The 12144-nt window shown below is 49.1% G+C and overlaps 1 protein-coding gene across 1 annotated transcript in view; it reads left to right on the forward strand.

The window, feature by feature from the left end:
• Nucleotides 1-2990: 2990 nt before the first annotated feature.
• Ehd3 (EH-domain containing 3) overlaps nt 2991-12144 on the forward strand; it is a 30497-nt gene continuing 21343 nt past the window's right edge. Inside the window, exon 1 of the mRNA XM_005400561.2 lies at nt 2991-3793. Within this exon, the coding sequence (XP_005400618.1) occupies nt 3567-3793 (227 nt within the window). The 5' untranslated portion in view covers nt 2991-3566. The remainder of the gene's footprint in view (nt 3794-12144) is intronic.

A 12144-nucleotide genomic window follows, 5' to 3' on the forward strand; every position in this document is an offset into this window, starting at 1 on the left:
TATTAGGTGTAAGCTTATTACATAGCTTATTAAACATTGATGTTATTAAGTGTTAACCTTATGCAGTAGCCTATTAAGTAGCTTTTTAAGTAGGATTCAGGGCAGCACCGTGCAGTGAATAGCGGTAACAGTGATTATAATATTAAGAGCTAACAATGTATTGAGCACTCTCAGTGGACTTGGCACCGTGTCAACTACGCTGCATACGCTGTGTCCTTTAATCTTGAAAATGCTGTCACCATTTCTCTGGCAGAGACCAGGGAGCTCAGGCTTGAGAGCAGTGCTGCTTTCTTTCAGTCACTGTGCAGTCCGGAGATAGCACACAGGGGCCTGCACCAGGTCAGGAGAAGCCCAGCAAGGACAGAGGCTAGGAGGAGGGAAAGGTGGCTGGAAATAGAGGCTTCTGGGAAAACCATGGGTGGAAGAGAGGTCGATTTATGGGGAACTGCTTGCAGCAGGACGTGCTTTTCATAAAGTCCCCAAACACAAGGCCACCACAAGATATTTTCTAGGCTTGCATACACACTTGATAATATCAGTTTAAGAAATCATAATAATATTCACTAAATTCAGGACAGGCTGTCCTTCCAGGAGTGGAGAGGGGTAGGGGACAGGACATGGGAGGAACCCATAGGCAGATGTAAATTATTGCTAATTTTTCTAGTTCTTGGACTGGATGATGAGTTCACTAGGGGTTCATTATGTTATTTTAAAAAGAAAAAAAGGGCCTGGGGATTTAGCTCAGTGGCACAGCGCCTGCCTGGCAAGTGCAAGGTCACGAGTTCGATTCCCAGTGCCAAAAAAAAACCCAAAAAAAGAAAAAAAAAAGACATAAGCAAAGAGCCAGGTATAGTTTTTCGTGAACCATGATTATGAAAAAAATCCAATTTTGTGCTCCTAAGGACCAGAAATTTAAAAACAATAATAACAATACAGGACAGACAGAATAATAAATGAATAGCCAATTACGTATTATCTAATTTAAGAAACAAAACACTGCAAATACAGTTAAAGCTGTCCATGGACCTATTCCTAATGCTCATTTTACTTTCTTTGTTCCTCAAGGATATTGCTTCCTTGAATGGTATTTTTTAGTCCCTTTTAAGGAAGACAGATTTCTAACGATTCAGAGTTGAGAATGGGTGAATGTATCAACAGGCCCTGCTTAAATCAGATGTTCAGAGCTGAAATTCAGTGGTACAAAACAGAATATTTATCCTGATTTTTTAAAATATTGAAACATTTCTATAAAAGCCCCTCCCCCAGTTCCCTCCAGCCTCCCTAGCCACACCTAGCACAGCACAGGGCCTCCGGCTTTCCTCAAGCCAAGAAGCCTAGAGTCCTGGTTATTCATTTCCTATGCCATGTGAGTTAAATATCTGTAAGATTACCTCTTAGCCTCATATGTTGGGGCCCTTGTAAACACTAAGGGTATACTCTGAATCAGAGTGGTTTCTCAGCTATGGGTGCAGACAGCCCAGAAATATGATCCTGTTTGGGGTTGAAGGATGGAGTCAGGAGACCTGAGTTGTAACTAAGGAGATTCATTAAGGACTTACCTCTGAAGAGCCCCAGGGAAATCCCAGCAGCCTGCCTCTACCTGCAGTTCCCTCAGGCTCTGAACTGCAGTACATTTCAGCCTGAATGCAACATCGGTCTGCCAAATCTGCTCTCTTTCTGACTTCCCCAGTTAGTGGAAGCACTTCTCCAAATGTTTTGACTCCTGCACTAGAAAATTTGCAATCATCCCCAGCTCTGCCTCATCCTCATTTCCTCTTTCTTTGTGTATCAATGCTATGCCATCGAATCTCTTAAATATAACCTCTTCTCCATACGCATTGCTGTGGTCCCTGTAGGTTCCTAACTTGGATCTTAGCCCAGCCCCTTGCTCCTCCAGTTCCTTCCTGCCCTGCCCCAGCCTCATCAGTACCACTGGGTCCATTAGCTCTGTGACTCCTTGTAGGCTTACGGGAGGGCAGTGGAGCCCGCTTCCTTGGCAAGGAGGAACGGTTTCTCACCACTCTCCTTGGAACGGTGCTAATGCAAAGCAGAGAGGCTTTGACTAGGTTTATTATAGGGCTTAAACGTTCTACGAGGAATCCACCCACTCTCCTTAATATATGGCTGGAGATGATACATTCTGCCTCATAGAGTTCCTGTGAAGATCTTAGCCCAGGTGTCTGCACACGGTGAGCATTTTGTTAATAAAACCCTTATTATTAAGAATATTGTTATGAATTCCTCATCCCTTGTTCGGTTCCTGGCCTGGCAGGCACAGCCTCTACGCCTAGTCTTGTTCACCTAGTCTGCCTTCCTGAACCCTGTACTCCATCTATGCCAAACTTGGACACAGTAAGATCTTCCACAGCCCCAGGCTTTTGCCAATGCCCTCTACTTAGGCTAGAATAGATGGATTCCTTCTCTGTGGGTTCTTCATTGCAGATCTGGTTCACAGCAAGCTTTCCGGGAAGCAGAATCAAATTATCAGCACAAAAGGAACGACTCATCCCTGGAGCTTTCAGGCCTTCTGCCCATGTCTTCTCTGTAAAGCCGGCCTTGACTACAGTTCCCAGAAAGAAGAGTCTTATAGTGCTCCCCTTTGTCGCCCAAATCGTGTCTATCTCAAAATAGTGCTCAACATATGTGGGTTTTGTTCGGTGTTTGTTTTGCTTCGTTTCGTTTTATCGGAATGAATGGGAACAGTTTTGACTTCACCTCCAGCCTACCAGAAAGTTTAGCTAGTGACGGTTTTGGTTATTTTATGTAATCTGATGTAGGACCCTTTTTTCAACCAGCAAGAAAAGTACTCCCAAATACTAGAATACCTGTATTCCCAGGGAACTGACCTCAGTAACGAAAGGAACAGAGATACCAAAGCAGGGGCAGGGACAGGGACAGCGATCAGTACGGTAGTAGGTCAACGCTGTCTCCGCAGCTACCCCTGAGAGGGCGCTGTTCCCAAATCAAACCCCTAGAGGCAGGCACCGAAATGTCAGCGCTTTCCCACAAGACTCTGTCCGCAGCCCCTGGCCAGTCCGTCCGCGAGCGCCTGCCCATAGACATGGCGGCGCCCTTCTTGGCTTCGCGTCGCCCGCACCATGGGGCCGGCCCGGCCATGCCAGTACTCGGGGACTTCCTACACGCGCCGGCTTCCTGCACCGCTGGCATTTAAACGCGTGTCTGGGGCTGCGGGATGCTGCTGCGGATGCGAAGCTGCCAGCTCACTGGGCAGTGTCGCCACCTAGCCTGAGCGCCTCAGGCAAGCGCGGAGCCCACCGTGCGCGAGCACAGCAGACGAGGGCCGGGGGGACCGGGACCCCGCACCGACCTGGCGTTGGGCAGTTTAATTGTAAGTTTGGCTTTGATTGCCGACGTTGCAAGCCTCTCCTCGCACTCCAGATCGTCTTCCTCCGCCGGGCCGGGCCGGCGCTGCGGGGTGAAGCAGCGGCTGGGCTTGGTCCCAGAAGCCGAGCCAGCGCGCCCGGGCCATGGTGCGGCTGAGCCCCGCGCTCCGGTGAGGCGAAGCGGCGGCTCCACTTCCCCGAGAGGCCTTTCCCGCTGCCGCGATGTTCAGCTGGCTGGGTACCGACGACCGCCGGAGAAAGGACCCTGAGGTCTTCCAGACCGTGAGCGAGGGGCTCAAGAAACTCTACAAGACCAAACTGCTGCCCCTGGAAGAGCATTACCGCTTCCACGAGTTCCACTCGCCGGCCCTGGAGGATGCTGATTTCGACAACAAACCCATGGTCCTGCTGGTGGGCCAGTACTCCACCGGGAAGACCACCTTCATCAGGTGAGCGGGCCCAGAGCCCTGGCAGCCCACCCTGTCCCTCAGCGATGAGTCCATCCGGCCACTCCCGGGCTCCACTCCCTCCTGAGACAAACGAGAAACCTTCAGTTAAGGGTTTGCAGAAGTACATCCTTGTGTGCAGCCTCAAAAGCTGAACCCACAATTGCCCTGCTTGCCCCTCTTCCTGGCCTATGCAATGCCTGTCCACTGTGCTTAGCCCTTGATGAGGTGGTCAATTCGAAATGTTCAAATTCAGAACCACACCTGTTCTCCCCATTTTCTGGATGATGAAACTGAGGCCCAGGGGTACGAGTGGGAGGGCATCTGATCTCTGGAGGATCTTATCCTGGTGGAGTGTCTTACACACTCATTTTTTTAGGGGCTTGCCCTTCAGGACTAAAACCACTTCCCTTGCCTTTTAAAGGGCTCAGCACTCACATGGGAGCGTTTGGGTTGCAGCTGAGGAGTTCTTATGACTGCAGGACTGGGGTAGAGGTGGGCTGGTAGGGCCACTTGTCCTTTTGTAAAGTCATTTTTCTTCTCTGTGGCACAGCCCTTAGATATATCTCTTCAAGACTCAGACAGATGCAGAGTCCACAAGCAGAATGCTTTTAGTCTGTTTTTCCTCCCTCATCTTAATGGCTCTGTAATAACATTAAAGACCTTTAGAGGTGGAAAAGTTATTGGCGCTGTCTCATCCAGCCGCTTCGCTTTGCAGGTGAAATAACTGAGGGAATGGAGAGGTTAAATGAATTGTTCAAAGCCACATAATGAGTGGCTGTGGACCTAGGCGGCAAGACGTAGATGCATGTGAGGAGATGGTTGGCTACACGCCTGTAACTTTGAGGGTGAGTCATCCGTTCCCATGGATGACAGAATCCTAAAGCTAGAAGGATCCTCAAGAAGTCATCTTGTCTAGCCTGGGTCCAGAGAGGGCCCCAATGTGTCCACCAGAGTGATGTCATCCTTCCTATCCTAGGAGAACAGGGTCCTCTCTGAATACAACCTGCAAGGCCAGGCTACTTCTCCTGGGCTTACTTATAGGCACTGCAAACTGTTGAGGGCGCTTGTGACCCTCTGTTGAAAGCCACTTCCTACACTGTGGATATGGGTTTTGGTGCCATCCCCCACCCTGCTAGTCAACCCGTCTCATCTCCTCTAGAGGATTTGAAAGCATGGGTCCTCTTGTTTCCATTCACTGACGGTTTGAGCATCTGCAACATGCAAAGCTGTGTGCTTTGTTTAGTGAGAAGAGCTGGAAAGTTAACAGTCTGGTTACTCATTTTCTAGGTACTAATTTTCTCTAATACTAAGCCTATATCGCACAAGCCTTCCGGAAGCAGGATGTGCCCCGTGCTAGCTTGTCATGTCTGAACAGAACCCTAGGTCAAGTTTGCCCTGTGGAGTGGACAGCCTTGGGCACAGCAGCTTTAAGAGGTGATTTCTGAGGTTGTTGACTCTTTGGTATTTTATGTTGTCAGAACTACCAGGGCCCCTTGATACTAATCTGATCCATTGCTTCTTCTTAAAACATCAGCCCCTGATTTGAAAATGAAAGTTGTTGCCCTATATTTAGAAAAAATGCACATTTATCCCAAGTTTACATAAAATGTTGGGGATCCAAGAGCCATCCTTGGAGAACCCCTGATCCACCCTCTGCTCTTCATTTGATTAAATGTCCATTGCTGCCAAAGGTGCTTCAGAGCTACCTGGGCACAGCGTTTCCTGTTACCTTTGTGATCTTTTCTCTGTTCCACGTGGCCGTTTTCTGCCTCCCAGGAAGCACGGGCCATTTGCGGGCGGCTCCATGACACATCCCTGGCTGTCTGGACATACACTGGCTGTCACTTTTAATACACTGTGTTATTCTGAGCTCCTTCTTCCCCAGGCACAAGCACTTACAAAGCAGCGTCTTTGCCTTAGCATCTCTAGGGTCTCAGCTACAGGAGATTCCCAGGAGATGTTTTGCAGGATGGGAGGGAAGGTGAGAAGAGGGGAGCAGCCCTAAGGGCAGAGCCCCCAAACAACAGATGGCTTTAGGTGCATTTGTCTGAGACACCCTCCGGCCTTTGCCTGAGTCATTGTTGGCTGTTAGCTGAGTCTGAGAAAGTGGCAGAGTGAGGTGCCTCAGATTATGCCTTATCTGAGGTACCCAGAAGGCTGTGAGAGGCAGATCCCTCTTCTTTCTTATCCTTCAAGTTCAAGAGTTTCCCCTCCCCATTCTTGCCAGTAACTGAATTTAGCTTCTGCATCAAAAGCTGTTTCCCCTGCAGGGAGTCAAGGAGCACGGTAGGAGGGGTTGGAGCCCAAGAAACCCTCCAAAACCAAATTACATATTTTTCTTCCTTCTCATTAAGTCCAATGGTTTTTTTTTCTTTTTTAAGTTGGAAAATGCAAAAAATAAATTCGAAGAAGAGCAAACTTGTCTATAATAGCGTAATTCAAGAGAAAATATTTCAAATGAAATATATTTATCTTTCCAGTATTTTTAGATGTTTTGCAGAATGAACAGGAAGATGAGGAAAGACGGGCATCCCTAAGGGCAGGGCCCCAGGCAGCAGATGGGTTTTAAGTGCTTTTTTTATGGCACAGTTAAGATCATGCCATGTGTACTTTTACATACTAGATTTTCTTTTTGCTGAGACACGAGTATTGTCCATGTAATCATTATTTTTGACAGCCACGTAATATTCATTGCATACAAAATGTTTCCGTTGTTTCTCTCATTGTGAAATCACCCTGAATATCTCTGTCCATAAGATTTTCCCACGTATTGGACACATACTGGAATTCTTTCAGCAATTCCCAGACATGAAATTATTTAGGCCAGAAGTTCTGCAGCATTTTTTGTTTTTAACTCTCATTTTACTTTTTTACATTAAGAATTAGATTTCATATTTACCTTCTAAGAGAGTAATTGGGCCCAACATCCGTTCCCCAAAGTAAACAAAGATCCCCTAGGATAGCTCCGCACATCCATGCCTGACTCTCAGCATGCGTGCCCTCCGTCCGCCTTTCTCCCTGTGCGCTTGCTTGACTCACTCATAGGTCTCAGGCCTGAACCTGTGAGGGGCCTTTTCCTAGGAAACAAAGCTCTGACTCTTCAATCCCCCCATTCTTGGCTTTTTGCCTCCTGAGGGACCATCCACTTTCAATTCTGTGTGCTGGCCACGGGGTCTATTTCTTGTCTCAGGAAGAACACACAGAAAGGACATTCTTCTAATAACTAATTAATGTGCTATGATCTCTGCCTGAAATAACTTCCCTGGCCTACCGCCCAGCTACCCAGAGTAATAAAATAAACAATAAATCGGCCTGGCGGCTGCTCTCTCCAACACAGACTGCCTCTTTGGAGTACAGTAGCTCTGTGTCCCTGGGCCCTGGCAGCCTGACTCCCACCTCTGCTATTTCTTTCTCTTTGCTGTTTCTCTTGCTAGCATGCAGCCTTAAAGCCTCTTTTCATGCACCAGTGGGACCCATGCTCACCCCTTCTCACTTCCCACTTTCTGTGGTTTCGCTGTGTGTGGGTAGTAGATGTGAGCAGATGCTTCTCCAGGGGCTAGGGAGGCCTGAGTCCTCCTAGGGACCTTGAGAGAGGCTTCCCTGGACCAAAGCTGGGCTGGAGTGGTGGCCCCAGGGGCCTGGAGCTAGAACTAAGCTGCCTTCGTCCCCACAGGGAGGTCTGGGCTAATCTCCGGATGGGTATGGCCTTCTTGAGGGCAACTTGGACTCAGAGGTATGAGCACAGGGCAGGACTGCTGGGGTGAAGAATACTCAGTGGTGAGGCCTACTCAGTTGACTTCCTCCTCCTGCACTTCTTCAGGGACTCTGTGTGGTCCTCCCACAGGTGCCTGACTCAGCAGAGCTCTAATCTACCAGTCTTAAGGTGGGGCTGGGGGAAAATCCACCTACTTCTTCCAAGGCCTGGTTGTTACTCAGGGAAGCAGAAGGCCCTAGGCTGGAGGACCTGTGTCTGCCTGCCTCAGGTCTGACTTAGCATTTTCTTGAAAGCCAGGTGTCTGGAAGACATCAGGAAAAGCATGTACCAGAGAGAGGCACATCTCGAAGAAGGTGTGTATCTCATCTGTTCCCACTGGCCATGGAACAGAGGCCCCAGAATCAGGCTAGGTGAGCAGAATCCAGGCCCCACTGCTTCCTAGCCCAGGGACCAAGTTAGGAAAGCTGAAATTAGGCCACCTAGCCTTTCTGACCCTCAGGTTTCTTATCTATGCAATGCAAATGATAATGTCCATCTTACAGGCATCGGGAGGGATCAGAACCAGTTTAGCACCGTCATCTTCCAGACACTGTGCTTGGGGCTTTATCATTTCTGTCCCTCTGTCTAGCTTGGTTCTCCAGCGTGAGACTTAGGGGCTGAGGAGGTGGAAGAGAGCGCCTGTCCAGCACTGCCACAATCAGGGTGAAGGGGATCCTGCCTCTCCATATCTCCAAGAGTAGAGGAGGAGCATAATACTGAGCTCTGATGGAGCCTGGAGTGCCCAGGGTGATGTCAGCAAGGGAGGCTAGCAGGAGGCTGAACAGTGTGGCTGCCAAGTGCTTCTTCATGCTGGGATAATGTCTACCCTCAGCCAGGGCTTCTTTGCGCTAGGGACAGTAGCAGGAAATGTAGAGCTATCTGGTGCCTCACTTTGTGGTGCATTGCATTCTCTCTAAAACCTGTGAAGTTATTGGGGCAAGTATTATTGTCCACCCTATTTTAAAGCTGAAATACCATGGCTTATGCACCTTCAGATACAGACATATAACATGAATACCTGTTCATACAGGCCAAAAGTGGTATTTGCTTTTATTTTATTTTTTATTTATTTATTTATTTTTGCAGTACCAGGAATTGAATTCATGACCTCACACTTGCCAGGCAGGCGCTGTGCTGCTGAGCTATATCCCCTACCCCTGCTTTTAGAGTGTACCTAAAAGATATGCAAAGCAAGACCAGTGAGAGTTTTAGAAAAGAACGAGAATTTATGATTTGGGGTGATATGGAAAAGAACCAGTTAAGGCATCGGAGAGGAGCCATTTGAACAGAGTTTCAGGACTAGACAAGAGTGTCCCAAGTACAGTGGTACCTCAGCTCACGAACTTAATTTGTTCTGCGATTTTGGAAAAGATGACCATGTTTGTGTTTGTGTGGGAAGGATGGCCATGGTCGTGTTTGTCAACCCATGCAGAGTTTGTGAGCAAAAACAAAATCTTACCAAATGCTTCTGTTTGCAATCCAAATTGTTAGCAAACAAACACAATCCTGAACCAGTGTAACACTGCACTTACAGGCAACACTGAATTGCTCATTTTCTCTATTGTCTGAGCCAGTGTGGGCAAAAGTCAGGTGTAACCCATTCTCTCCCACAATTCTTGTTTTCTGAAACTTTCACTTTCTGATTGAGGTAGTTGGAAACCAAGTATTTCCCTTATGTTTTAAAACAGGAACACTGAGGCCATTGGACTTTTGTTCTGCCTGTCCAAAGTTAGGTTGGTATTAGAGTAACTACCAAGAGGACATATTCTTCAACTAGGCAGGGTCAGGTGCCCCAGTAGGACCCCGCCGGCCTCATTGTTTATGAACCCCAACCCTGCTTCCCCCTCCCTGGTCTTGGTCCTCGCAGTGGCCCTGGGTCTGGGTCTTGCGCCCCACTGTTGCAGAGCTAGGTACTTGGAAGGTGGGTTGAGCTGAGAGTCTTGGCTCTAAGCCTTACCCTAGGTACATAGGTTACTAGTAAAGTCAGCCCTATAAAAGATGAGGAAAATATTATGAAATAATTTATTTCAGAAAAATGTGAAGAAAAGCCATCTTCATGGGACAAATTAGAATTGCGTTGGACTTCCCCACGCCTATTTTATGGTTCAGTGTTTATTTTGCATTAGATGGTAGGGACAGGCACCAAAACTTTTTCAGCTCTTTAGGACCTTGAAATATGTTAACGTGGCTCTGAACGGTAACCACAATTTATTCAGCTGTAAGACTGAAATAGCGCTGCCATGCCACGGAACTGGTAGGTCTGATTAAGAGGAATGATACAGGTAAAGCTTTGGGAACGATGCCGACCGCAGAGTGGAGGCTCAGCTGTCCTGTCCCTTTCCATGTGTCCTTCTCTCTGCTGATCCCACCCAGGCTTGGATTAAGTTTTCTTATACTGCTGTGGGAATGTTTTCACTCAGCCACAGAGGCAGTCTGTCTTGCTTCCCATAAATAAGCAGGACAGGAGATTCCTCAATAGATTTTCCTTCCTGCACACAGTGGTAGCTTTGTTAGAGGGGCACCCCGTGCCATAAGCCATACCCAAGTGTCCCTGAGAATTTACCCAGACCCCGGCTCTCGGCCTGGCCTAACTGTGTGCCCCTGCACTTGCTGGTGACCTCTGGGGACTCTGTTTCCCAAGCCCCATGTGTGGTCAGCAAGTTTCAGGTCACGTGAGCCTAGCAGGCCAGCAGGCTCGGCCCAGCGGGGCCCTCTCTGAGGTAGTGGCTCTGTGACTTCCCAGCAAGTGGTCCTGACGTGCTGGGTTTGGCTCACCAGCTGAGTACACAGGGATGCAACGTGAGATGCCTGTGTAAGGAATGTGACAGGCCTCTGCTGCGTGGCCCTCTTCGTTCTGGGCATTTTTGTGGCTGCCTCAGAATGGTTCTTTCTCCCCTTTTCTATTCCAGCTGTCCCTGCAGCCTGGATGACTCCTCCTCCTCCCCTCCGGGTCCACGCTTGCCACACCCCCTGCACATAGACTTCTAGCCAAGCACTTGCTTTCTCAAATCACAGCACTGATTCTCATGGGGAATCAGGCACTGCCGTTTCTAAGTGTTCTGTCAGAGCTTGCCAGCCTCCACTGGTCACCTGATAGCACCAGCTTTTGCCTGCCACACTGCAGCCATTGTGGCTGAGCTGTGCACTCGGGGAGTGTGTTTGAGCACGTGAGTGCGTGCCTGGGCTCTTAGACCCCAAAGCTTTGCCTGGCCCTGGCCAGCCTCCTGCCAAGCCATATTCTTCTGTGGTCTTTCTTGTCCCACTCCAGTTCCACATAGGACTCAACCCTTCTGGATGGTCCCCAGGGGTGGCTGCATTCCCTGTCCTGGCAGGAAAAGGGACAGTGCATGCAGTAATCAGCAGTGTGAATTCTCCAGTCTGAATGCCAGGTTCAAATCCTTACCCTGCCTTGACGGGTGTATAACCTGAGGCAAACAGTTCAACTTTTGTGTTCTCCTAGGTGGCAGGTACTGGTTCATTGCTGAACTTCTGAAACTAATTTAATCCTCAGAGCACTATCAGGTGGGTTTCTGTCAGGCCCCTTTGACAAGGAGGATCGTAGTGCTTATATTAAGGAGATAATCCACAGACCGTTTGGAGCAGTGCCCCGCAAGACACAGGTGCACAGTAAGTGGGACCCTGCTGCAGAGGGAGGTTCACAGCGGTTAGGTATGCCTGAGGCATCCCCCTCAGTTAGAGGACCCAGAGGAGAAGGCACCCCGAGGAAGCAGGAAGTGCTGTCCAAGTGTACAACTGTTGTGCTGTGTTCTTATCCCAGCCCCAGTGCCAGCTCCCAACGTGACCATCTGGCCAGAGGAAATCCTGCCTTCACACCCTGATTGTTGGGCTGAGATCTTGGAGGCATGAGGGACTTCCCAAGGCCACCGGAAGCAGTGGCTGAGGCAGGGGGCACGGCCTCCCGGGCAGTGTGCTCCAGGCTCTGCAGATCAACAGCTTCCTGCATGGGTTCCCTGGGGAAGGAGCACATAGCAACCAGTTTAAACTGCTAGGGAGTCAACCATGGACTAAAATGCAGCTCCGCACCCTCCCTGAAGGTGCAAGTAGCATACCAAGGACCCAGAGGAAACCCAGAGAACCTGTCTGGCTCTAGCCCACCTGGGGAGGCCTAGGATAGCAGAGAGCTCAGTCCCCAGAGAAGCATCTTCCCACCCGACTGTCCTGCCCAGCTCTGGGCCTTTGGGCAGCCACAGTCTCTGGACAGTGACATCCTCAGGAAAGAAAGCAGTTGAAGAGTGAAGGATTAGGGGACCGGTAGGTTTGGGTTCCAGCTCTATGATTGGCTGCTTAACTCTGAGAAAGCCTATAACCCTTGTCAACTGTTTTCCTCACTCAGTACCCACCTCTAGGGCTCTGTGAGGCTTGAAGGAGACAGTGCCTCCACAGTGTTCTGAGCAGATTTCAACCCTGGCTGTACATTTGGATCAGTTGGAGAACATCTAAAAAGTAGCAATTGCTGGGGGCTCCTCTCTGGATGAACAGGACAGAACTTCTGACTTAGAGCCCCAGAACTATCAACTAATACTCTGTTAAGGTCTCAAATGTGCAGCCAGGACTGGGGACCAAGGAGCAGTACACC

The sequence above is a fragment of the Chinchilla lanigera genome, unplaced genomic scaffold, assembly GCF_000276665.1.
Source record: "Chinchilla lanigera isolate Chin_1 unplaced genomic scaffold, ChiLan1.0 scaffold00068, whole genome shotgun sequence".
In the NCBI taxonomy this organism is placed as follows: Eukaryota; Metazoa; Chordata; class Mammalia; order Rodentia; family Chinchillidae; genus Chinchilla; species Chinchilla lanigera.